Below are 25,784 nucleotides of genomic sequence, written 5' to 3'. Positions count from 1 at the left end.
TAGGCGTCGTCTCCGAAACCGCCGACGACGGCATCTCAAAAGACGCCATTTTCGAATTCTTCTCCGCCTCCTCCGTATTCCTCACACACGTATTCAAAATCTCCCTACACATCCTAAAATTCAAAAGTAAGTTAAAAAACATGAAATGCAGGAGTCCTATATGTGCAAACAAACTCACTTTGCATATTTTTCATCTGCAGGTGGTATATTCAAATCCAAACATCTCATCACATGATTCCCCTTCAACCCCGAATTCAAAGCCATCACACCCGCCAAATCCAGTTCATTACTCGTCAAATCCAAATGAAGCAAACTCGTCGATTCCGGAAGAAACTCCGCCAACGCTATCGCACCCGCAGAACTCATTTGAGTCGACGATAAAAATAGTCGTTTCAGTGACGAGTTCAACGTAAATGCCGTTCGCAATGACTGGATCTACATTACCATTAGATTTTTATGAAAAAAGAGATCAAGACCTCGAATTGAAGCGTACACCATCCAAACTGGGCCCTGAACAAGGATTCTTACTCATATCCAACGTCTCCAAACACGAGTTGTATTTCTATCACAAAGCAATCATATAAGCTAACAAATTCCAAAACACATGTATCTCACTTACCAAAGCCTCCGCAATAGTGACTAACCCAACCACATCCAATTTATTTTCACTCAAATTCAACAACTTGAGCGTGCGATTGCGTTTAAGAACTTGTGCCAGATAAGTAATTCCATTCTAACCACATGTCAGCTTGGTTTAACGGTCTCATAAACGGACTACTCACTCGTAAATCATTTCCCTTGAGATCCAAAGTTTTCAAAGCCCCTAGACGGGGTAAAGCGTCTAAAGCTCGTACGCGGTCTAACAAAGCAGCACTGGGTCCTGTATCATGCCGCACGGTTGATAATGATGAAGTAGTTGAATGTTGACTTGACTTTATGGTGGTATGCCTCGTAGTTACACCGCCCTGCGAAGATGAAGTGATTATCGGAATATGTTGGCCTGTAGGTGTCGGCGGAGGAGGATTGACATTCACACGCCGTCTGCCCTTGGGTATATATGGGGTGTAGGTGGTCTGGACTGGTCCTTGTGAAGGATGTCGAGGAGGAGGAAGAACGGGTCCGGCTTTGGTTGGTGGCGGTATAGGTGGGAGTGGTGGATGACTGTGGCTTGCGAGCGGAGACGGGGGAGGTAGACCGATGACGGATTGACTAGGTGATGACGTTGTTGAAGACACGGGGGTGCCAGAATTGGACGGTGTGGGAGACATGAGTATAGGCATGGTATCTGGATAGTCCCGAATCATGAGTGCGAGGGCGACGCCACCCGAAGAACTGATCCGGTTGTGACGTAGGGAGATATGTTTGAGGGAAGAAGTGCGTACGGCACGGCCTGCGGGTTAAGATTAGACAGAGAGAGAGAGGGGCTGGGATGAGATGGACTTACAGAGTGCCTCTAGAGCTGCGGGACGTAATGAGCAATCATCCAGACGGAGCGAGTCTAAACCCTGTTCCGGCGGAGATTCGAGGGCAGCTACAATGTACTCGATCGATTTCTTGTCCAAGAAATTCTGTGCGAGGTCAAGGAAGCGCAGAGCCTGGGATTTCTTCATGTAGGCACCGATCAGCCGAAAAGCAGGGGCTTTGAGACGGCGATTGGAGGCGACGGAAAGGAAGGATACGGAACCTGAAATGAGGAGAGAATGCAAGATGGGTTTCAACGTCTAAACGTTGCGTAAAAATAAGGAGCGAGAGGAAGGGGAAAGGACCTACGAGGTCGTCCAAGTCGCACTCGCGAAACACGATCTTGCGGAGGCCCCAATCGATGGTAAAGACGTCTGAGAGCACAGAGGCGGATGTGGGAGTGAGCTGCACGCCAGAGAGGTCGACGGTGCGGGGCACGGTGTGGGAGGCCAGCTAGAGAGAGAGAGAAGATGAGATGGGGGTGATCGCGGAACGAGGGAGGCGACGGACCTTGAAGGCAGCCGAGATGGCGGGATCTGGCTCCTCGTCGTAGCCAGCGCAGCATTCGCGGTAGAAAGAGGCGACCTTGTCCATGTTCCACCATCCCTCTGGCTCAGCACCAGGACTCGATGGGGGGCCACGGACGACACGGCGACGACGCTCGAGCTCCCTGTCCTCGATGGCGCGTTTCTCGTCCTTGAGGGCGGGGGTAGAAGGGGGATTTACAGAGGAGATGGGATAGACGATGGCTATTTCAGGGAGGATAAAGTGGGCGCGCTTGAGGGGTTTTACGTGGTCATCGTCGGGCTGAGGGGCGGCGACGGGGAGGAACTTGGTGAAGCGGGCAAAGAGGGACTGCTGGCTGTGTGGGGGACGCTTGAGGATGGACTTGCCCGGTGTCGGGATGGTCACCGCGGACGACGACGGCGAGCAGGACGACATGGCGGGGAAAGCGTAACAATTAATTGTTAAAATACATAATTAATAAATAAATTAACTAATCCATCCACTCGCGGCATCGCTCCAACAGCCGCTGCCAACGCCCGCCGTGCCAGGTCCTCACTCGCGCCCAGCCATCGTGCGCCGCCATCCGCTCAATCCACACCAACACCGCACACAGCGCAAAATCCGCATAGCTCACCTGCTCCCCCATCACCACCACCCCATCCCCATCTCCCCCATTCTTCTCCAACACCATCGCCAGAAAATCAAACTGCTCCTTCACCGCCGCCCACGCCTGTTCTCGCTGTGGACCCACAGGCACCCCACCCATCCCCGGAAAATGCGACCGCGACCGTTCAGCCATGCCTTGGTGACTCAGCGGTATCATAATCGGCAATAAAGGTTTAGCAACCACTTCTTGGATATAGTGCACAAACAGCGTTTGCATGGCTCGAGACCCGGTGGGGAAGACCTGCCGTGCAGGATATCTCGACTCGAGGTATTCTGCAATATGGTTGGCATTCGAAACTATATCTGGTGCGTTTGGATTTCGCGATGGGTCGACTATGACGGGAAGGGAATAGATGGGTCTGCCATCACTGCGTACCGCCGTTGGCGGTGCATTAATAGATCGTAATGTAGTCTCGACGTCTGGGAATTCTACCCAAACTGTTGTATATGGCAAGCGTTTGAAATTCAGAATAAATCTACATTGCTTTGTGAGTATGTGCAACTCAAACAGCCTTCAAAGCAAACTTACCGAACTCGCCAGATATTAGGTGCCCATGGTTGAGGTGTATGTCCAGGAATATCATAAAGCGTAATACTCGGAGGTGCTGACGACCTCGACGATCTATAATGATGTCTTGACATGTTCGCGTGGGGGGTTAAGTGACCTTTTCCTCCCTACCTCTTCTTCCTTTATAAACCCCAAAAAAAACATCTAGTCATACATCTAATAGCAAAATATTCCAAATAAAGTGTCGTCTCCTTACCAGCGGCACAAACTCAGATCTAGTCATCTCGTGTAATCTACAAAATACCTATATCTAAAAACCCAACTACAATTCTTGATAGGCGTTTTTGCGGAAAGAAATTACCGATGACACGGAACAGCGCTGGTACCGATTTTATCAATTCAACCATTGTCTTCCGCGATCTTCAAAATCTCCTTGTCCCTAACCTAGTAACAATAACGTAATTTTAGTACCTAAATGATGATGATGTAGTCGAGTCACACGATCATCCATTTAATCAATCAAGTTTCATCTCTACTCAAGTCAACCCAAACATCTCGCGTTTTTATCACCCGCGGTACCGAAATCATCTCAGTACCCTATAAAATTATAGACGATCCACTTTATCTCGCGCGTACTAAAAAGTTAAAAATAATTGTGTTCACAAACTTTCGATCTTCGGAAAGTTTAACTTTCCGTTTCCATGATCATGAAGTGAGGGGGAGTCATAAATCTTTGTTTTTCCAAAGTTAACTTTTATTTCAACTGGGTAAGTCTTGAGAGTTATGAGATCATAAATCAACACATCTGAGCACGTATTCTTTTTGCACAAATGCACAGCCCTAAAAAACACAGCATTTCCGAAGCTGATTATGAACAAAGAAACATACTCTCCTCCGAATTACTATTACCGCAATGAATCTCAGGCGTAAGTAAGCACTTTACTTACTTCGAACCACAAACAATCGCTCCCCAAGCCCAAAAAAAAACTCGGTCAACATATTCATCCGAACAAAAAACTATATATGTATAAGGCAAGACAACAAAGTGGCAACCTCTTTATCCCATGTCACTGATTCAATCAACTCTACCGATGATGAAGTATATATATATATATAGTTTACGACGTTCAACGCCACCGGAGGCATAACTTGAAAAATGTTCGTTATAATTACGACTCCGACGATACCATCTAACTTGATCGTGGTAACCTATGTGTACTTCTTACCTTATAAATCCTAGAGATACTCGTGGTACGGAGTTATTTTCTCCGATTACACTTTCTCTTACTCTCTTCTTCTTACGCTATAATATGTATCGGAAGATAAAACATATCAATATTATCCCCCTTTGAAGAACAAAGAATGAGTGTTATCATATGTTATGTTATCATATGTTATATATGTAGACACATTCTGCCATTCATGAGCTTTTCTTTTACACCGAGTATCGGAACGCCCAAGATTCAAAGAAAGGAAGTACTAGAGCGCGAATTACGTTGTAACAGTATCGGGAGTTTCTGAACTACGACAAGTCGCTAGAAAAACAATACCACCTCCGCCCATTGACAATATACTTTAAGCAACTTATGAGCATTCTGTTCCCTCCCATTCTATTTCTACTCTCTATCTCTGGGCCTCGCTCTCGGAAATTGTATTCCGAAAAAAAAGAAACACCCCATTGAAAAGTCAAAACCGGAACGTCGGGAAATTTCTTAGCTACGAAAAAAAACCCCGTCTCGGAAACGCTAGATAAAAAAAAAAAAAGTCTTTACTACTTGAGTCATACTTTTACTCTCATTCTGTTCTCTCTCTCTCTCTCATTCATTCTAGTACTCTCTATCTCGCTCTCGGAAATTGTAATTCCGAAAGAAAACCACATTTGTTACTAGCATTAAATAACACATGTTATTTACTGTAGTTGTTCTTCTCGCTGTTTACGAACTGAAGTTGTTACTGTTGTTTATCATCACCCCGATATCAACTCTCAAGAAGATATACTTAATATCTTTTTTCCTGACTTACATCTAAACCTCAATCGCAGTGACTCACAAGGTCGATCTAATCTATTAGACAGGTACATTGATATATAAGTTATGATACATCTCAAATGACTAACTTTTTCAAAAAAAAAGTCAATCAATTGATTGATAAGTACAACAATTTTTTTTTTACTAAGATCTGCCAGTAACTTCTAAATAACTTATTTGACGAGCAATGAGGTCATTTTTTTGCAGTGTTTCGTATATTGAAGGTGACTGACTGATGATACAACATGACTCCAAGCATCATGAGAGTTGAGGTGTTGCCTGCGGTTAGCTATGCATATGAGTAAGTAAGTACCCGCAGTTTCGGTCATCTGAAGCCTCTTAGTAACTCAATTGACCTCGGAGGATATCCGAATTAAGTGGACTGAGGCTTTGAGGCGTTACAATTACGATGATATTAGCTAATTTGTTTATGACTTCGACTCAGTCGAAACTTTAAACTCAACTTGAAATATCTGAACACAATGACGAGTCCTTTCCGTAGTCAGAGGGTTACTTACTACTGAGTTACCTATTATAAGCACATTTTCTCATAAGTTTACTAGTCAACGTCCATCCGCTTGTCAAGCTCCTTTGTTAGATGTAACGGTGTTATTAGCAATTTGTTTATGACTTTGAGACAGAGAAACTTCAAACTCACTTGAAGTTTCTAAAATGATAGTGAGTCGAGTCCTTCCTGCGATCGGAATGTACTTACTATTATAAGCTCGTTGGCTTATGATTTTACGAGTCAATGTTTATCCGCTTGTCAAGCTGTTCGGCCTTTGTCATGTTTAACGATGCTATCAGCAATTTGTTCATGACTTCGAGTCCGAGAAACTTCAAAAATATCTGAACGCAGTGAGTTGAGTCCTTTCCGTAGTCAGATGGGTTACTTATTATTACTTTTGCTCATAAGTTTTCAAGTCAACGTTTCATCCGCCGCTTGTCAAGTCGTTCGGCCTTTGCCAGCCATACATGAAAGTTAACGTTGACAGCAGCCAAGTCAAAACGAGGATATGTCATAGTTTTTGGGAGCATCCCATACCAGTGCATGACGCCGCGTCGAATTGACAAGGAATTTGAAAATAAAACATACATTGTATATTACCCGAGTCCCCCCCGTCTCTACATATGTGAGGAGAAGGAGTATCGTCTCTGAACAAACGGAGCGATCTTTTTGCCAATTTCGATGATGGTGCCTTCGCTTAGCGAATAATAAGGTACAGCGAGAGTGAAGCAGAATAAAAAGAGATTCAGTATCACGTTTCTTTTTCACCTCGGTATTGATTTTGTGATTTACAGTTACTCTGACTCCAATAACTTGGCATCGAAACATCGATCATCGCTCATCGAAGAACATTTTACTTTATCTCCTTTATTTTTAGCAGCATCTATCCCGCATCTCATGCCTTTGAATATTAGTTTCTTTGTTTTTTTATAATGAGTTCAGAGTCCAGACCCTTGTTCGACGGAAATTCAATCTTCTTTTATAAGCACCGAGTTGACAAAGAATGAGATCCCCGAAATCTCACGAACAACCGGCACCTAAAACTGATCTCGGGTGATCAACTCTGCGACAGCTGATGCGCTGATCCGTGTCATCTCTCGAAACTCGACATGACGACAGAAACATGATTAATCATCTCTCCTTTGTATCATATGTACTACACTAAAATACAAGTTTTAATCTGCTACTTTTAATCGTGATTGATTTGACCGAGTCCAAGTTTTGTATGGATATTAATTCCACTCTACATAGTACATACTCTTTTTTTTACGGGTGTTTTGAAGGGAGATTTCATTTAAACGCGCGTGATTTAATCAACGCTGGTCCTGACACTCTCCTACATAGACAACCTTCGCGGAGAGGCCAGAGTGCCGACAAAAGTGCTAACCTAGCCTTTCATCCGTACCTACCTCACGCATAATTGACATATTTGGTGCATCCGAGTTTTTGGAAGGGTGGATTCCTATTGGACGAGGATGAACAAGGGCTCGATGCTTTCTTCCAAGAAATCCTTCCAAGTAGAGGTACACCCGTTCAGATGTTCGATCTTAGTGCCCCCTCGTGCTAGTCATATTTCCCACTAATCTTTCGTACAAACAAAACTTGCCAGGGAGGTTGACTAAGGATGTGCCGCAAGCACCATCTATGACATCAAAACAAAAGTCACGTGATGGATAGATATGTTATATTACTGCGTGATCGAAGGACCAGGTAATTACCTATCTCAAAAACTTCACTTCCGACCACCATGACTACCTCTCTCGACCAACTAAAGCAGACCGGAACCGTTGTCGTTTCCGACTCTGGTGACTTTGAATGTAAGCACTAAGACACTTCATATCTGCGCAGTATCGTTAAAACTTTTATCGCTCAGCTATCGATGTTTACAAACCCCAGGTAAAGGAACCATCGATATGTTCCTTGCGAATAATGAATGTACTTAATGGGAATTGTAGGATGCTACCACTAACCCTTCGTTGATCTTGGCCGCGGCCAACAAACCTGGATATGCCCGTCTCATTGATGCTGCTACCAAGTATGCCAAGGACAAGGGTGGCGATCTTGACGCCCAGGTCAACAACGCGATGGACAGACTTGTATGTTATGTAACGCATCATTATCTATTTCGCTGATTATTCATCTTGAACAGCTTGTTGAATTCGGCAAGGAAATTCTTATGATCATTCCCGGTCGTGTCTCTACCGAGGTCGATGCCCGCCTCTCGTTCGACAAGGAGGCCACTAAGGCCAAGGTGTGCACCATTTCGTGCGGCTTGAGCATCTATTAATCTGGCATCATGATTGCAGGCTAAACAACTCATTGCTCTCTACGAATCAGTTGGTGTTTCTCGGGACCGCGTTTTGGTCAAGATGGCGTCTACCTGGGAAGGTATCCAAGCCGCTAGGGAGTTGGAGAAGGAGGACGGCATTCACTGCAACCTTACGCTTCTCTTCGGCTTTGGTCAAGCTGTGGCCTGTGCTGAAGCTGGTGTCACATTGATTTCGCCCTTCGTCGGCCGTGTGAGTTTGGCCTTGAAAATATCTTTCCACCAGTTTCTGATGACGGCGAGCGTATAGATCCTCGATTGGTACAAGAAGTCCACGGGAAAGAACTACGAGGGTGACGAAGATCCAGGTGTCCAATCAGTCAAGAAGATCTTCAGCTACTACAAGCAACACGGTTACAAGACCATCGTCATGGGTGCCTCTTTCCGTAACGTGAGTTTTCGTTTTATTGGTCTGTGGTACTTTGCCTTATACCTTTCTCCAGGTTGGTGAAATCAAGGCTCTGGCTGGTGTTGATTTTCTCACCATCTCTCCGGCTCTCCTTGAGGAACTCAAGAACTCGACGGCTCCTGTTCCCAAGAAACTTGATTCCACTGCCAGTACGTCATATTTCGGAAATTACCCCATATATTATCTTATCTGATTTGATCTCCGATGATAGAACAAGTATCCATTCCCAAAGTCTCATTCGTCAACAACGAGGCTGAATTCCGCTGGGCTCTCTTGCAAGAGCAGATGGCCTTTGATAAATTGCATGAGGGTATCAAGAAGTTTGCAGAGGACGGTGAGACACTCAAGGAAGTCTTGCGCAAGAAGCTCTCTGCTTGATTACCGTCTTTGGTGGAAGGGGTGATAAAGTTGGCATGTACAGGTATTTCAAACGTTCGTGAAAGAAAAGATAGACGTCCAGGTCAGTGAAGACCCACCTGGTTACCAAATTCTGTTTATTATGTAGTCTAAATATAGATATCCTATGAGTCATTTCGCTACCGTAATTTGGCCTTGAGCCGGGAATTTCCGTCGCGTTACTGATGTGAATCATGAATTGGATCATTTGCGTGTAAATTCACTTGAGGAAGAAGATTGTCTTGCCATGCCGAGTGATCTTGCTGGGCCACTTGGCGAAGCGGTATTTCAGAATTCAAGTTTCAGTTCCATTCCCGTCCGTCATTTTCTTGTAAGAAATCAACTTTTTAGCCCAGAACAAGACATTGTGGGGCGCACTGTAACAATCAACGGCCCGAGGACTGTAGTTCACTGTGAGATGTAATTATACGCATGATATATGATAACAATTTCATTAAACTCTAGCTGCATTCCATCAGAATCACATCGTAGATGGCATGCATATGGGTCTTTCCACAAAATGGTTCATTGATTTACCTACTTCGCAAAGTTTCGAAGTTGATCAATGTTCGCCAAATTTAGATAGAGAGATGAGAGAACGCAAACTTGAAACGCTTCTTCGGAATATCACTATCTCTCTTGAACTACCGAGTGGGAGTGCCCGGGGAACCAGGCGATTGGCGTGGATTTAGTGGGAGAATGTGTGGTTCCAAGACGTCATTTTTAAGAAAGGAGTATGCGCTGTAAAGTTGGTACCCAGCTTTATGAATAATCGGACGAGTGAGATCCTCTATCGTTCCACCGCGTGCTGAATGCTAGATAAGGCGAAATTTATCCGGCAAAATCACAACCGCTCCTTGAAAAAATATCCACGTCCAACTTTTGAGATCAGCTCGTGATTCCTAGGCAGTTAGAATTTTAGAAGACATCATTAGTATTGATGATTTTCCCAATCATATTTTGATTCAGCACAATCAGCACATAATCAGCACAAACCGTCAGAGTTCTCTTCGGCTTTGTTACAGTGGAGTTTGCGGAGCTCAAAGAACATCATGAGTTATCAATCACACATCCCATTTAACTGGTCGCAGAGGGGTTTGATAACAATCAACTTAAGAAGGATCATGAGTGACGATTGAACAAGACAAGGAAACCTAAATGATAGGGCTTCATGAGAACATCTACAGTATGAGAAGACGCTCCTTTTCAGGAAACCCCAGAATTACATCTTGACGAAAGTGGTCAACTAATTTCCGGACCGTCGGAATTTCCTGATGGTCAGGATGAGAAAGTGCCAGTGGCATTTCGTGGAGGAAGTCGGACAGGAATAGTTTATTCCACAAAGGGACGCGGCCATTCGATCAGTAGGAGAGGAAGAGGGCAGAATTCTGAAGCCCCAGTTCAGATTGCGAACATCGGACAGGGCACGAAAGGGACGCTATTAGCCTGGAGTAAACCTCCGGAATTAAATTTGAATAACTATATAGCCTGTTAGTGCTAGTAGCCAGAAGGTACGACGTCGATTACATACATTAGGTTGACAAGTGCTCAAAAAATGGGCGACGGCCGGCCGGTAGCCTTGAACAACAATCATTAATCATCACCGGCCCTGCGAGTTTCCAGGAGAAGAACATCAATTAGCTTGGCGGCAGCGACATTCGCTTGATAATCAGTCCTCCTCTATATCATTGAATTCGGGTTTTGTATGAGACGCTTTCAGCCTACTTTCCTCCTTTTGTCGACCTTTGATGAGGTAGGCGCTTTCCAGTATCAATGATGCCTTGATGAAGCCAATTTCGAAGCCAGAAACCATGCGGTAATAACTCATTATTATCCAATGAACCGTATCCTTGACCGCTATGATGGACGAGAGTCATAAAGAATGACAATATTAGCGCTGTTGTATGTCATCGAACGACCCCCTGTGACCTAATGACTTTTCAATGTGTTTCAGCCACACTGGTTGCTGTGGGTCGCAGAAGTACCTGATTAGGACTGCGGCGGCAAGATTTGCCGGTACGTGTCAACAAACGCGGCCGTAGCCCACAACGAGAGCATGGAGATGGAGCGGCCTACCGAACCTCGCTTCGCGATTTTTGTTTTCGGGGAGAACCAAATGGAAAGTCTCTACCCGTTGAATGCCGATAGCCCTAAGTTTGGCAATATCCCTCAACCGACTGAAAGGATCCAACGGAGAACCAGCCAAATTGTCCCACATGAAACACTTCTGCACCTAATTAGAAAGTGTATTCGTTGTTGATAGCGCCGCTGGAGGCCGACGAGCCATCGTTGACAGCAAGTTCATTTTCTAACCGTGTGTAAACCATGAAGTAACCTGGAAATGGCGGAGAACCGGCGAAGATCCAGTTCATCAGAAGAGACTTTCGGAATGTTTAGGGCGGTCATGAAGTGTAAAGATTGTAATTTAAGACCACTGACGAAAATCACGGATAGAGCTTACAGGGCCGAAATTCCGTGTTTGAGCTTGGGCACCCGAGTCGGCGTCGAGGGAAACACATTCAATAGAGGTGAGAGACTAAATGTTTTGATTGAGTGTCCTGGAGAGTTAACCAGTAAGAATTCTTACCGAATCCCGTGGAGTGGTCCTAAAAATACAGGCTCGCTGAAAGATTATTGTTCAACTGATGAATCTGGAGAAGAAATCTGTACAGAAGAACCTACCCGTCCATCTTGTAGAAAGTCTGACAATGGGAATGCTGATGAGGTACAGACGTGAGAGACACTTCGCGATATTGATACACACTTTATGTTGCTGCGGAAAAGGAATTGGCGTTCCCCGCTGTTCAGAGCGGAGAGAGATGACAAGAGCAAATCATTTTCCCAGAGAGGACATCAGTTCGATGAAAAGACCCAACAAATCCCTTGAGTCATCTATATCATCTGGGCCTGATTGGGGGTGCCTTTCTTAATGCAGTAAGCTCAATTTAGCATGCCGGCATGGAAGGTGTCTCGCAAGTGTTTCAGGTTTTTCATAAAATGCACATGGCCTGGGCACGAGCCTACCTTTCCAACCTCGTGTCTTCGCCTTGCTCCGTAGAGTGACCGAGGGGAAAAAATAGACTTCCAGTTGATGCGAAATCTGGCCAAACTATTAGGCTGATGAGATAACAGGAATTGGCGTTGAGGTATATCGCTCACCAGAAATTACTCCGTCAGTACAACTGCGGCCATAGAGTGTTTCGACGAACCTTTCACGCAATGGTTAAGCAAGCCCACCAAACAAGCCATCTTTCTTTTGCGGGAAGAAAAGATCGACTATCTTTATTATGATGATCTCATCTTGCAGATAAACCCATGTGGAGAACATGAAGGAAAGACAAAGGCTGTGTCAGTTGATGATCAAAACTTCTTTGTTGTGAGTCGGAATAAGGTTCCCGGCAAAGAATCTGTAGGGTCGTGGCTCAATGAAAGGGGTATATAGAAATTGAGAATTACAAAATTGTCAGGTTTACGGATGTCACTAATCTTACACTTTGGCACGTTCTTTGATGACAGCGTAGAACGCTCGGTGTTCGGGGGTACCCTGTGAGCTACAGAGATCGCAAAATTGATTTCGGCCGGCCGAGCCCATTTTTAAAATCTCGCTGCACGGTTTCCGGTAGTAAAGGCCTGACGTCTCTATTGGTGAAAATTTCTCGAAACAAAAGACGATGACAGCTTACACTTGCCGGTGCGAGGCCACTGTTGTACCCAGGGTCATAATGTAATGGCGGTCGATCAGGTGATGGGGATACGAAAAATTTGAGGCCACCGGAAGGGTCTCCGTGTTTCCGGCATAACGCATACAATTCTTGGTCGCTCAGCGGTGCACCCAGTGCAAAAGAGCCTATCTCTGAAGGGAAGATGCGAAAAGTTGGTTGTTGGTCATCCGAAATGTTAAGCTTCACCAACGTGTGAGTTTATATAGTGTACAGCGAGGCAAGAGACGCACCTTTGAATATATATGTTCGCGTATCCATGAGCCATCCGGTGCCCCTGTGATATCGACAACTCTGTATTGCTCGCCATTGCAGCTTACAACAAGTCGAACGACCGGATGAAGTGGATGCGTCCTAACGAAAGCAGGTTTATGAAGGAACTCATACAATGGCGATGCTGGACGTACATTGGGGAAGCTGGGGAGGGATCACTGTGTTGCTGTCTAACGCTCCAGCATTTTATGTATGAGTGGATGGTGGTGAGATAGACATCACCGTCAGGGTGATGTGAATGTGAATGTCCCCTTTCGGATTATATAAACATAGATTGATCATTGCTTAAGATGACCGTACCCGCTCGTGATGCGTGATGCCCAAGGTCAAGAGATCTTCTATTTCGGCACATCGCCATTCAGAAATCGACCAAGCGCCGAGAGGGTTTGAATGTAAAACATGACGTGCACCAAAGTTAGGATGAAACGCATGCGCTTGAAGACTCTCCGATCTTTAAGGAAAGATGTCCGCCGGACAATTTACTTCATTCTTCCTCCACCTGTGGAATCAAACCAGACCACTGGCAGGCACTTTGACGCAGTACATGGAACTCCATTTATACGAGCTTGTTCGGTCCGACTAAATGATTTGGGGTGGTATCGCGGACGTAGGAGTTGATTGACGCCCGATTTTTGAAACTCGAGGATCCAGTACATCCAGTGACTAGTGACTCGTGACTAGTGACGTACGGAATGACCCGTTCAGGAAACCTGTCATTTACCTCGATCAAGGCCTCCATCACATCCAATTGGGGCAATTTCAATTCAACGCGTACTGATTTCTCGCACCACCCTGTATTGTCCGAACGAGTTTCTTATGTGAGCAAAAGGTAAGCATAATAGCCTAAGAAAGCTCGGAGATGCGAAAGTTCAGACAACTCTCGTCTAGTATCCACCCCCAGGGCCCCAAGATAGTGATACGCGGGTCATTAGTATTTAGCGCATCAAAGATGCGTGTTTGAAGAATATGTTGAGCTTTTAAGTGAGGCTCTTCTAAGCAGGCGGCATGAATAATCCCGCCTCCGCTCTCTCATGAGCCGAGTGAGTAATTCGTTCGTCATGTGGCCAAATCGTAATCTTATCCTTATCACGGCGAGAAATCAATTTGACCATGACTATGATGTGAACTTTTGAAGGGCATAAACTCTCACAGGCCTTGCCAAAACACTTGCAAGAAACTACTTCATCCTCCAGCCTACTACTTACTTTTTATCACCGCTCGAAAAAATGTCGTCTGCCGTTATCAACAAAGATGTCACTCTCAAAGTTGGTGATACAATTCCGGAAGGAACTTTTAAATATGTTCCTTATTCGCCCGAACTTGCAGACAACGTAAGCACCCCACCACTGTACCACATAACATATCCCTACCGTAAACATTCATATAACATCTACAGTCAGCTACCGGTACCCGTATGTCCCCGTGACTTTCCATTTATCAACTCTGAAGTAAACTTACAAACTCCAACTTCCACAGCTCAAGATTACAATATCACTGCAGAATGGAAAGGCAAAAAAGTCGTAGTCGTATCAGTTCCCGGAGCATTTACTGTCAGTGACATTCAGTAAACTATATAAACCAAACATACTCCGAGAGACCTGCAACTGATCGACTTCTTTCTCTTTCTCTCTTTTATAAAGCCGACATGCCACCAACAACATCTCCCACCCTTCATCCAAAACTACCCTCAATTCGTCCAAAAAGGTGTCGATATCCTAGTCGTCATCAGCGCCAACGACCCATTCGTTACTAGCGCTTGGGGTCGTATCTCCGGTTCCCCAGACAAGGTTTGTCTCTTTTCCCAAATTGAACCAATTATGCTATATATTTCTGATACAATACTCTACCTGTTACTTCTTAGATCATCTACGCCTCCGATATGGACGCTTCCTGGTCCAACAAACTCGGTCTCGCCACAGACCAATTATCCAAAGTCGGTTTCGGAGTTCGTACTCAGCGATACGCTTTAGTTGTCGACGATCTTAAGGTCACATTCATCGCCGTACGTGTCTCGTCCCCTTGGTCTTTAACCACCCTGTACCTCCATGGGTTTAAAATAATTTCTTCTGACTATTTTATTTTTCAAATTAGAGTGAAGGTGGTCTTGGACTTGAACATTCTTCTGCTGAAAAGATCTTTGCCCATCTTTAAGCAAGACGAAGTCTCAATGAATGAATCCAAGTTATGTGAGAAGGAAAAGAAATATGGCCCACGTTTCTTTTATATATATGCGTATATATGCAATGAGTAAATATATGTCCATTAAAAATAACGATACAGTGCGATTTCATCAACAAAACTCGAAACAGTTTACAAAATGATCAAAGCAGCACAGAAAAAAACCAAAACTGATAAAAACTGATGTGAACTACTAAAAATGCCCGAGAGACGAAACAAAGTCAAAATGTTAACGAAAATCAAACCCACGGATTCACATGATGCATATCATCCCCAGAAATCCTAGCATGCAAAGGTGGCGTTGTAACACGAGCCACAACCACATCCTCCTCAACCTCCGGTTCCCAAACATCCGGCAACGGCAACGCCGTTGGCGAACCAGAACCAGAACCAGCCGACTGTTTTCGAGATCCATCACCTCCAACCACATCCAAAACTCTCTCTCCCACATTCATATCCCTTCGTCTTCTCTCTATATCTTCATCATCGCCCGCTCCAACTGCCTCATTCTCCACTTCAACTTGTCCTTTCGCTTTATCCCCTTCTGAAGTCTCCACTTCAAATCCCCTTCTATAAACTTTCCTCAATCCTCCAGTACTACTACTACCACGCATCCCAAGTTCACCTTTCCTCCTCTCCTTCACCTGTCCCCTCTCCCTCGCCTCATTATCCTCTACAATTAGATCCACGGCATCTGGTGGTAAGATGTTTGTGGGCGAGCCACTGGAAGTATGTGGAGAAGCACCATCATCTTCACCGTTGATGATATATGGAGACCGGACCCGATTAAGACTAGGTATTGAAGAAGAAGAAACGGGGTTAACACCACCACCACCGCCATTATCAACGTCGTTGCGTTTACTCCCACTACCACCACTCCCCGCCGATGACGGACCACGTCCTGATATCGTCCGAGTTAATCTCGTTTTAGAATTTGATTCTGATCGTGAGTGTGATCGTGATGATGGTGAAGAAGGAGATCGAGGATACAAATCGCGTGAAGGGCTTGCTGAAGCTGAAGTCGAAGAATGCGGAAGATGCTGAGTCCGTGTCCATTGTAACTTGACCGTTTGAGAGTCCCCACCACCCTCATTCCTTCTACCACCATCATTAAGATCAATAATCTTCCCATCTTCCTCTTCCACAAGCTCCAACGTATGCCCACGTTGCCGTCTTCCAGTGGTATTCCCAACAGCACCATACCCCTCCCAAGCCGGTCCATTCCTTCCCTGCATAGCTACTCGCCCTTTCGCTCCTCTCAGAGGCGAAAACCAAGCCCCCCTCTCATCTCTCAAAATCCGTTCTTCTTCCGTCCACATCACCACTCTCGCATGCTCCGAACTCACATCAATACAAGGATAATTATAATCCCCAAACACATATTGTTTGCTATGCGCAAACAATTCTTCATCCGCCTCATCCAGCCCTCCGAAAGGTAACTCAAACCCCCCATCATCATCATCATCATCATCATCATTCCTATTCTCCCAGATATCATTTCTCTCTTCTTCTTGTTCCAAATCAGGCGCCAAATGCACAACACTCTCAGCTTGATATGAAAGTAACGGAGCATGAACTTCTTCTATCTGATCTCGCCCGGCAACTCTCCCAATTGCACGATTCACGGCTCGTTCGGTACGACCTTGGTTCGTCCCTGAATCCGTTTTCGGTAACCAATATTTCCTCTGGCCGCCTTTGCTATAACGAAGTCCGGCGCGAATACGACGTTCTCTGCCTAGACCTTGATGCATCAACCCTTCCGCAGGTTCAAATTCGCGATAATCCATTCCTTCACCGCGAAGAGTGCTTTTACTATCCTCAACGACGTCTAGGCACCCAAAAGCGTCTCTGAAGGCATAATAAAAGGGCATGCGGGCGACGAATGAGATGTGGGGATCGATGAAATCTTTATAGGAGAAGGCGTAATTGTGTGCAATGGCGAAGATGGGCATTTCGATACAGATGAGTGTATCTGTGAGGCCGAGAGAGATGTGTTCGGCGTCTTTGTAAGGTCCGAGTTGTTTGATGACGTGGGTGGCGACGAGGATGGAGATTGCGATGGATTGCCAGAATGAGAAGAAGAGGATTCCTTTTACGCAGAGGAATTTTGGTATGGGTCTGAGAAAGATGGATGAGTGATTGATGCGAAAGGAGATTGGGTTGAGAGTAACTCACCTGAAGGGTTTTAAATCGTCGTTTACGCATACCCAGAACATGGCTAGACAGTAAAGTGCTAGACAGATACTGACATTATAGACGACGCTGACATAGAGGTAACCCGAATCGGCGCGAAAATCGCCTTCGTTGTACTTGCCGGTACCTTTAAGAATCAAGGTCGCCGCTGCGAGAATAGGTTTGACTTGCACATACTCTGCGGGGATTCGTCAAGGTGAAACTAAATGTGCAAATGAGAGAAAGGGACGGACGTATGATGCCGCGTTTGAGAAATAAGAATGTGTAGGGATCGCTGACGTCTATCTCGCGTTTGAAAAGGTTGACGGGAAACACGGGAGCTTTGGGTGGTCTGCCGTGGAGCATGATTAGGAGAGAGCGCTCTCCACCCAGATAAGCTATTAGGAGCTCGAAGAAACAGTAGATGACAAAAGCCTAAATGGTGAAGAGTTATCAGTAACAATTCCGCTTGGCCCACAACAAAACAATGCAAGTCTAACGAAATGCAAGAACTCGGCATGGGTGAGAAGAAAGAAGGATACCGACCTCATAAATGTCGCGGATGGCGTCGATCACGAAAGCGGCTTCGAGGGAGAATAGGGAGATAAGCGAGGAGATGGCGTAGAGGGGCACCATGAGCATGATGCGCACCACCATTCTGCATAAGTCTGTGAGTGCGTGGGTGTGTAGAGAGAAACAAAGTGGATACCGTTGGAGTATGGGTTTACGATAGTTTTTGAGCTGGAGGACGATGGAGACGGTGGAGACGAGGACGGCGACGAGGGCGGAGACGCCGGCGAGGACGAGCACATCCGTCGGCAGCCGCGAGCCCGAGCCAGAGCCAGCCATTGCAGGAGGAGCCAAGAGTCGAACAGCACAGCCACGCACGGCTCGGGCAAAAAAGAATGCATTAAGAGGGAATCGAACCCCCGGCGGGTCGAGCAAGCGCAGATGGCAACGACCCAGGTTACCACTACCCCATTAATGCTCGCAACGCTACTGCTCGTTTTAGGGCCATCAGCAGCGACACCGCAGATACACACTTGGCTCACTTGATCGGTCCTCTTCTCGATGCCATGTGGGCGCCTTTTCTCCTCGTCTGCGGCCCGCCCATCGGTCTAGTCTTTCTTCCGTCCGCAAACGCCATTCAACTTCCCATAGCCGCCACCCTGGCTCGGCGAGGAACGGCCGGCGCAGCTGGACTCGGCGATTATCTCGACGTGTAAGACAAACAACCAGAAGCATAATCAACATTCCTCGATAAATAAATCACAGGTCTTATAACGTCATGGTCAACATTGGAGGCGCTTTCGTTCCCCTTTTGCTAGGTCTCTCGCATCCGAGTTCGGAAATCGCTACAAAAAAAGTTATAACGCGTTCTAGATACTGGGTCCTCGGATCTCTGGGTACTATCAGATTTATGTACCAAAGGCTGCGGTACCAACGTCCCTGCATACCGACAACAAACAAACTTCAACTCTACAGGCCTAGACGCGTCTCTTCTCTATGGTGATTCTGCTACGGGGACCTTTGCTCGTGGACTTATCGGGAACGACAATGTCAGCGTTGCTGGACTCCAAGTCTCAAATCAAACCTTTGCCGCGATTAACAAGACTAATGTTGGTCTCATCAAAACTGGCTCGTCTGGGATACTGGGTCTTGGGTTTCCCGCTAACAGGTTGGCTCGATTAGTCTTCTTCAACCTAGCTCGGTTTTCCTTACCGGCTGGGGCAGTATAGTGTGGTATGAACTTTTCGTCCATCAATACTTACACCAGGATACCACCACAAATGAACCCCAAAAACGATCTCGTAGCATATTCACAACTAATTTCAACTTTCTTCAACCCCATTTCCCCAATCTTCGGTTTCCAAAAGAAGCGCCGCATACAAGTCAACAACACTCCTACCGCGAAACCCGATCCATTTCAGATCTAGTATTCGATTCTTATTCCGATATCGCACCGTTCCCCGGCCGTCTAATTGCAACAAACCAAATCGACGGGCCTTTGTTTTCCGTGACTCTTCAAAGAGACACTATTGACGTAGGTGGTAATAGTGGGCAATTTAGTGTTGGAGAGTTACCATTGGGTGTTGAGAATGGTAGTTTGACTTGGGTTCCTGTAAGAAGGTATAGTGAGGCTGAAGGGGGGTTATCCGGACCTTCAGACGCTCCGTACGAAGTCAATCAACATTTACTTGGTCAAATAATTGCCTATCCTCATACCGCATTATAGACTTATCCTCTCTCATGGGAGATAATTTTCGAAGATGTCTATTTAGACGGTGAACTCCTTCCCCGCTCAAACCTTTCCTCATCAGACATCCAACTCAGCGCTCTCATCGACACCGTAAGCCCACCCTCCAACCCTTTCATCTCCTCACAAACGCTTATCTTTTTTTTCCAAAGGGAAATTCCCTCATCCGAGGCCCAGAGGACATAATCTCAGAAATCCAGAATCGAATCGGAACAGCATTCCCATGTTCCGAAGCCCATACATTATCATTTTTAATTTCTGGAAAACAGTTTCCCGTTGATCCGAGAGATTTGATATATCAACATGAGCCCGGTTCCATTGCGCTTTGTTCTTTAAATATGGCAGTGACAGATCCGCCTGTCAAGGGAGGGTATTTGTTTAGTTGGAGTTTGGGGATACCGTTTCTAAAAGGGTGAGTTAATGTTGATTTAAAAGTGAATCTCTCTCTCTCTCTCTCTAAATAATGAGTTATTTTATTATAGGGTTGTGTCGAGTTTTTATTTCGGGGATTTGAAATACCCTTCGAGAGATCCTCCGAGAGTAGGATTTAGATCAACAGTTCCTGAAGATGCGAATGGAAAGTTGATAGCGGCTGTTGAGGCAGCTATAGTCAATAACAAGACGTTTCCTAGTGAGTCAATCTTTTGCGCTTCTCGTATTTAAGTTGCGTAATAATTTTTTTTTTTTTTTTAGTGAAATCCGAATTAGCGCCTACGCCTACGGGTGTACAAGTGTTGAACATCACCACCGCCACTACGACTACAAGTTTTGAATCGAACAGCAGTGGATTGGAAGTCACGTCGAGTCAGGTGGAACCATCGGTTCTGGTTTCGAGTAATTCGCGTTCGGGGTTTTGTATGAATTTAAGGTATATGTATTTGGTTATTGTTATGTGTATTATTGTTAGAGTGTAGGTAACAGGTAGTACTGTATTGTAGTATGTATTTTTGTTAGAATCGGGTCCGTGAGTAATGATAAATAGGTTCGTTGAAAAAGGACATTGGAAGTAGAAAAAAATGGTTCTTTGAATCAAGTCTTTGAAAAATCGCCATGTTCAATGCTCCTATAATCGACTCTGCATAATAATTCGGTTTACATGTCTCCGAAATTATCGTTATCCAAAGATGCTGTTGTTGTCGTTAACGGGGCTGCCTGAATCATACAGCCACCACGAAATTCGGTGCTATCCGAATGATCACCTCCTGTAACAGAAATAGGGATGTAAGGGGTGTATCTGTACGTTGAGGGTTGAGCAAATGCGTGGGGGAGTTGAGGATGGATGGAGGATCGTCGGAAGAGATGACGACGATGACGACGATGGGGGAATGAATGTTTGTATCTGAGTGTGTGGGATGACGATTTGGTGCGACGTGTGGAACTATTGGTGGAGCGTATTGCTGAGGGTGAAAAAATTGTCGCAGTAGAGGAGTATGACGACGACGAAGAAGACGAAGATGGAGCGTCGATGTTCTCTTCATATAGATTACTACTACTGCCAGCAGTAGTAGAATCGATATTCATTTTATCATCAATGACATCATCAAATTGATGAACATCATGCCACAATTGAACCGTAGAAGGGTAATAGGATTCAGAGAAAGAATAGAAGGAAGTACGAGATGGTGGAGCCATTTAATAGTGGACGCAATTGATTGATGCGATATGAGATGATGCGGTATGAGAATCGTAAGAAAAGGTTTCTTATATCAAAGATGCGCAACAGCACGAGATAGACCAGCGCTTCGGATTGATTGGCTGTTCTACATCCGCGCTCGGATCAATTCACCGAGTTGTATTGTTTTCACTTGCTGCTTCATTTGAGCTAATAATGCCAATATGAGACTGTTCCAAAGGTGTCGGAACAAGATGAACTTTTAAAAGTTGATAAATTGAGAGATCAGATGAGCTTATAATGCGTCTTGCATTCAGTTGGTTTCGCATGTACAAGGCAATCAAAGAGACAAAGAAAATACGCACAATAGCATTCAACACCGTATGGCCATTTCGACGGACATTCTTGGTCGCAAACTTACTCTGGAACGAGCCAAGGTTCACCGATCTGACTTTTTTGCTAATTCGTGGTGAATGGATATGTGAAGCAATTTGCTATGAGGATATGAGCGCACCTTGATCGTGCACTGCCCTTTTGAATATGGATGTACCTCCACCTCACTTTAGCCTGCCAAATGTGATTTGGATGGTCATCGCCTGTTGACTCGCCGGATGTGTGACACTGATCGAATTAACTTGCTTGATATTCGTGATCTGGTCGAGATACAATAGAATTTCATGTTGTGAGACGGAGGCCGTGCAATAACAGTTTTTCTCTCACCACTTTCTTAGTTCATTTATGAGATATTCCATCATTCAGGTAGACAGCTTCGACAGACTCCATTTATTGAGAGCGACGCAGAACATACAGGGAAGCATTCGTAAATCTTGGTACATATAGCGTGCCCGACTAGTTGCAAATCGCTTGTTGATGACTGGCTTGCGCGTGACAGAATCCGCCGGACAGAGATGAAGTCGGAGTGTGTATTTAAGCAAGCATGGGCGAAAACGCGATAAGAGAGAGGTAACGGCAGTCGAGACTCGAGGGTCATGTTGCGGAAATTTAGTCGAACTTTCGAGCCTGCCATAATGTCATCATTTGGCCGCTAAGGTGAGCGTCAAGCGGTGCAGCAAACAAGCACCAATGGTAACGGGAGATACAGGTGCATAGTTTAATTGCAGCTTGGAGAGTATTGGAGGTGGCAGGATGATGAAACTTGTATTAAGTAAACCAGCACTGATGCACTGATGACTGAATACAGCACATTTACCCACGTTGATATTTTTATCTTGTTGCGGTTGCGTTTCGACTTCGACCAAGGCGCCTTGGCTCCCTTAAAAGCTTTATGGACATTGTTGTTCGTCGTTCTCAAAGGATCAAGAAGAATCCAGAATCTCGAAGAAACGAAAAGGCGGATGTCAAACCAGTCAAAACCAAGTCCAAAACCCGAACCAAAATAAAGTTCAAAACCGAGTCCAAAATCAAGCTCAAGTCTGCCCAAACAAACGCTGAATTTGAAGCTAAATCCAAATACGCGTGGATGTTCAATTCGCAGCCAATAAATGAAATCCCTCTTGACACGCTGCATGATATACTGAGGCTCCTGGATCCCATAGATTTGTTACACCTTTCTTGGGTCAACAAAAGCATGGACGTCGTCTTAATGGAAAGGTCGGCCAGGTACATATGGAAAGAAGTGAGCTCAATTCTCTCATCATTGTGTTGACACTATCGAGAGGATATCTTTAGGCATTGGCGCGACTCTATGAGTCGGAGGGTTCACCGCCTCCGTGTCCTGAAGACCTACGCGTTTCCTTTTTCACCGCAAGTGCATGGTGTGTCCAAAGACTCCATTCCTTCAGTAATCTTTTTCTTAGCGTTTTCTAAAAAGGTTTGCGAACAAGGCGACGGTCGCTGGTCTTCATGGGGGATACGACTACGAGCGTGTTCAGAATGTTTAGACAGTCCTCAGCATGTCTAATTTCCCTTTTCTTGCGATGAGTGCATCAGGACTAACCAAATATCCAGTTTCACTCAAACTTTCGATCGTAGAGAATATCCCACCATTTCTCGAGCTAAGTTTCGGAGTGTGTTTCGTTAACATCAGGTCCCGGGGTCGTTTTTGTTAATTTTTGACTTGTTCGCAGAACGCCAAACGTACTGCTCGATCGCAATTCTCCAGAGTACAGGATCGAAAAGTCCTGCGGAGAGACTGAGATTCAAGGCGGGGCGAAACCACGTAAGTAGGCTGTGTGCGGAGAGTGCCCCAAAGTTGATGACTCCGGAAAGCGAGAAAGCGACTTCGTAGAATGGGAAAAGGGCTACATCGACAGTCTACTAATGATCGAGAGGCAAAATGCGTGAGTTCTTCTAAACAAATCCGGTATTTCATTATCACTTCATTATACCCGATTCAACAGCATTCTTGCAAAGTTGGATAAACTTGGTACGGTATCACCTCATGGATGAAAATGCATGGATTTCGATTAATTGACTTCAAAGGGTGGAAGGAATCTGAAATTACGGAAATGTGCGGCGGAGGAATTCCTGCTAACCTTGCTGGATTTTGGACTTCAAGAAAACTCTCGGCCGCCGGTACGCTACACGTCTACTCTTGCATTAGCGAATATGATCCGTTAACAATTTCAATAGAATGGTGGAGCATCAAACCCAAGATTTTGCTACAATTAAATAATAAAAGAGAGCAGGTAATTACAGATGAACTCTTTCCGAAGCGGTGGCAAAATTTCAAAGAAAAGTTCGATGATTGGGTTGAGGCACAGACGATGGACTTAAGCCTCCTGCCGCGCATTGCTGATCTGGCCGTCATGGAACCCTTCAGGTCTATTCTGTTCGAGTGCCTTGTGAAAACTGTTGAATTCAAGCTAGACGAGATCGATCATGTTGCGAAAAAATGGATGAACTCTCGGAACGAGTTTATGTTTTCTTTGTTACCCCTGGACCTTCAAGAACGGTATCGAACAACGGATTTTCCATCATTAAAATCGCTTATGATACTTCGTTTCCGAAGGCAAGAAGACCGCACTACTCTCCATGATGTCTGCAGGGATCGAATAGGCCGTTGCAACCTATCGACTCTTCAAGACCAAAGGATCCATCGAATGCTACCAGGTGTAGACATGCCGTGGAATTGGAGCAAAGCAGATCTAGAATTTGATCGCGACGGCTGTATGATTGTCAAGGACGTCCTACAATTTCTCGGGCAAGATCCATACGATGCTGTCCTCGATGGAGATCTAAACAACGTAAAGTGCTACTGTGTTGAATGTGCGTCTAACAGTCAGAGGTTTACGCCACAAGGCGCGAAGGAAATGGTATATTTTCTTTTCATGTTTTCAAGTCAGAAGTTGATCCCGGCTCCAGATTGCACATCAGCTCCACTCTCATAATGGAAGCCTTCCGGCAGCAGTCTCCAGGTGGCATGTATTATAATTCCTTGGTAACGAAATTCTTCGGTTCTTTATACCTGCGGGACTCGAGGTTTGAATTGAGATTAGCTTTATACCGCAAAGTATGGGAATTAGAGTTGAAAGATCTGCAAAACCGGGTCCTAGTATGTCACTAAAATAATGTAGAACATGGAAGCCGCCCTGTTTCAGATAGAAATCTATAGAACAATGATCCACATAATTCGTTCCTTCTTGCTCGGAGGTGGACTAAGGCCAGCGAGATGGCACATCACACGCGCACCATCTTTGTAGCAACAGAGGACTTCTTGTTCCAGCGATACTATGGAATTCGCGTATCATTCCCGACTAGTTGCAAATACTTGATGTCTGGTAAGTGTACACGAAAATTGGTCGGACGACGATAGGGCAGACATTCTTAATTCAGCGTACTTTCGTGGGAATGCAGGGGAAGAGAAATAGGGCAGTAAGGACCGTTGGAAGAAGGATTGAATTCTTGGAGTGACTTAGTCCGTATGTGTGAGCGACAGTTTCTCGCAGTAGAAGTGCTGTTTTCACCTTTTGGTAGTGAATAAATCCAGCACATACTTCGTAGCGGTAGTCACACTTATACATAGTAGTATTGACCATTAAATGCCTTTCAGGTAATTTAAGCAACTTAGTCATAGATCTACCGAATCTACTTCACTAACCTGAATTACCGTCAAAGACGGCTGCAAAGCATTTATCATAGTCTACTAGGTTTTCTTGATCATCCACAGCCTTTTCATAGAAATAATCTCGCTTCACTTTCGGAATGTTAGCCCGCCAAGTTTGGTCTAGGGATGACCGCCGCCAATTGACAACGCTAGTGAAGTTGACTTGTTCGACGTTCGGAAATCTAGGTGAGATATCATTGCAAAGCATAGCGTGTTGTGACTTGAGGTCGTAAAATAAGAGTTCTCCATCAGCGCATGGGCTAAATTCGAACACGATCTGATGAACAGATGGATTAGGTGGCCATTTTTCACAGAATGCTTTAACTTCCTATATGATTTCAACGAGTAAAAACTTGTTAAATGACATGCCAACAATTGCCACTTACAGACACAAGGTCTTCCTTCGAGTTAACCATCTCGTACAGCCAATTTCCAAGACACCAACAAACCCTCAAAATAGAGACATTCGGGAGGTATTTGTGAAGCGAACCGGTATCGTAGAGATGCCTGGGCATGATGATCTCTTGAACTGGGGCAGTCGACCGTCCAAGGACCGTCCAAAAATCATGATCCAACAAAGGAAGGCTAGATGGGAACCTGTCGACTGATTTAGATAGCGAGCCCAAAAGCCAAATTTTCTTGATTGGCCTCATCTGAACGAGACTACGAGCCAGTACTGGTGGACCATCAAAGAAAGAG

The 25,784-nt window shown here is 45.2% G+C and overlaps 9 protein-coding genes and 1 non-coding gene across 10 annotated transcripts; 4 read left to right on the top strand and 6 right to left on the bottom strand.

The window, feature by feature from the left end:
• Positions 1-174: 174 nt before the first annotated feature.
• On the bottom strand, positions 175-2,403 carry AGABI2DRAFT_122149 (hypothetical protein; the record flags this gene model as incomplete). The annotated part of the gene is made up of 7 exons (XM_006456176.1): positions 175-435; positions 494-562; positions 620-733; positions 783-1,390; positions 1,445-1,721; positions 1,771-1,914; positions 1,972-2,403. The coding sequence occupies 7 exons, from the start codon at positions 2,401-2,403 to the stop codon at positions 175-177; spliced, it is 1,905 nt and encodes a 634-aa protein (XP_006456239.1).
• Positions 2,404-2,458: 55 nt separating this feature from the next.
• On the bottom strand, positions 2,459-3,276 carry AGABI2DRAFT_211106 (hypothetical protein; the record flags this gene model as incomplete). Its single annotated transcript, XM_006456175.1, has 2 exons — positions 2,459-3,110; positions 3,164-3,276. 2 exons carry the CDS (start codon positions 3,274-3,276, stop codon positions 2,459-2,461), a joined length of 765 nt encoding a protein of 254 aa, XP_006456238.1.
• Positions 3,277-7,401: 4,125 nt separating this feature from the next.
• AGABI2DRAFT_195442 (hypothetical protein) lies at positions 7,402-8,987 on the top strand. The gene is made up of 8 exons (XM_006456174.1): positions 7,402-7,494; positions 7,551-7,573; positions 7,633-7,773; positions 7,827-7,928; positions 7,984-8,196; positions 8,254-8,394; positions 8,447-8,561; positions 8,624-8,987. The coding sequence occupies exons 1-8, from the start codon at positions 7,425-7,427 to the stop codon at positions 8,788-8,790; spliced, it is 972 nt and encodes a 323-aa protein (XP_006456237.1). The 5' UTR covers positions 7,402-7,424; the 3' UTR covers positions 8,791-8,987.
• A 3,235-nt stretch (positions 8,988-12,222) lies between these two features.
• On the bottom strand, positions 12,223-13,022 carry AGABI2DRAFT_195441 (hypothetical protein). Its single transcript, XM_006456173.1, has 4 exons — positions 12,935-13,022; positions 12,761-12,881; positions 12,492-12,710; positions 12,223-12,438 (listed from the first exon to the last, which is right to left on the bottom strand). Coding segments are annotated over exons 1-4 (378 nt in total). The 5' UTR covers positions 12,937-13,022; the 3' UTR covers positions 12,223-12,402.
• A 1,004-nt stretch (positions 13,023-14,026) lies between these two features.
• On the top strand, positions 14,027-14,951 carry AGABI2DRAFT_122146 (hypothetical protein; the record flags this gene model as incomplete). Its single annotated transcript, XM_006456172.1, has 6 exons — positions 14,027-14,131; positions 14,197-14,212; positions 14,277-14,350; positions 14,441-14,587; positions 14,662-14,802; positions 14,892-14,951. 6 exons carry the CDS (start codon positions 14,027-14,029, stop codon positions 14,949-14,951), a joined length of 543 nt encoding a protein of 180 aa, XP_006456235.1.
• Positions 14,952-14,991: 40 nt separating this feature from the next.
• AGABI2DRAFT_211099 (hypothetical protein) lies at positions 14,992-17,996 on the bottom strand. The gene is made up of 6 exons (XM_006456171.1): positions 17,860-17,996; positions 17,697-17,808; positions 17,405-17,585; positions 17,154-17,349; positions 15,877-17,096; positions 14,992-15,729 (listed from the first exon to the last, which is right to left on the bottom strand). Exons 2-6 carry the CDS (start codon positions 17,805-17,807, stop codon positions 15,218-15,220), a joined length of 2,220 nt encoding a protein of 739 aa, XP_006456234.1. The 5' UTR covers position 17,808; positions 17,860-17,996; the 3' UTR covers positions 14,992-15,217.
• A 60-nt stretch (positions 17,997-18,056) lies between these two features.
• Positions 18,057-18,138, bottom strand: AGABI2DRAFT_t130. Its single transcript has one exon. It is a non-coding gene; the product is annotated as a tRNA-Gly (tRNA).
• An 88-nt stretch (positions 18,139-18,226) lies between these two features.
• AGABI2DRAFT_211096 (hypothetical protein) lies at positions 18,227-20,070 on the top strand (the record flags this gene model as incomplete). Its single annotated transcript, XM_006456170.1, has 7 exons — positions 18,227-18,372; positions 18,426-18,478; positions 18,534-18,883; positions 18,928-19,332; positions 19,387-19,500; positions 19,560-19,819; positions 19,890-20,070. The coding sequence occupies 7 exons, from the start codon at positions 18,227-18,229 to the stop codon at positions 20,068-20,070; spliced, it is 1,509 nt and encodes a 502-aa protein (XP_006456233.1).
• A 429-nt stretch (positions 20,071-20,499) lies between these two features.
• On the bottom strand, positions 20,500-21,039 carry AGABI2DRAFT_122143 (hypothetical protein; the record flags this gene model as incomplete). The annotated part of the gene is made up of 1 exon (XM_006456169.1): positions 20,500-21,039. One exon carries the CDS (start codon positions 21,037-21,039, stop codon positions 20,500-20,502), a length of 540 nt encoding a protein of 179 aa, XP_006456232.1.
• A 1,265-nt stretch (positions 21,040-22,304) lies between these two features.
• AGABI2DRAFT_146125 (hypothetical protein) lies at positions 22,305-24,681 on the top strand (the record flags this gene model as incomplete). Its single annotated transcript, XM_006456168.1, has 12 exons — positions 22,305-22,639; positions 22,709-22,794; positions 22,988-23,066; positions 23,107-23,198; positions 23,232-23,319; positions 23,380-23,405; positions 23,462-23,554; positions 23,612-23,667; positions 23,695-23,933; positions 23,991-24,225; positions 24,261-24,533; positions 24,556-24,681. The coding sequence occupies 12 exons, from the start codon at positions 22,305-22,307 to the stop codon at positions 24,679-24,681; spliced, it is 1,728 nt and encodes a 575-aa protein (XP_006456231.1).
• Positions 24,682-25,784: the final 1,103 nt, after the last annotated feature.

Source organism: Agaricus bisporus (genome assembly GCF_000300575.1).
Source record: "Agaricus bisporus var. bisporus H97 unplaced genomic scaffold AGABI2scaffold_12, whole genome shotgun sequence".
Lineage (NCBI taxonomy): Eukaryota > Fungi > Basidiomycota > Agaricomycetes > Agaricales > Agaricaceae > Agaricus > Agaricus bisporus.
The sequence above is the reverse complement of the archived record's forward strand: the minus strand, read 5'-3'. Positions and strand labels throughout refer to the sequence as shown.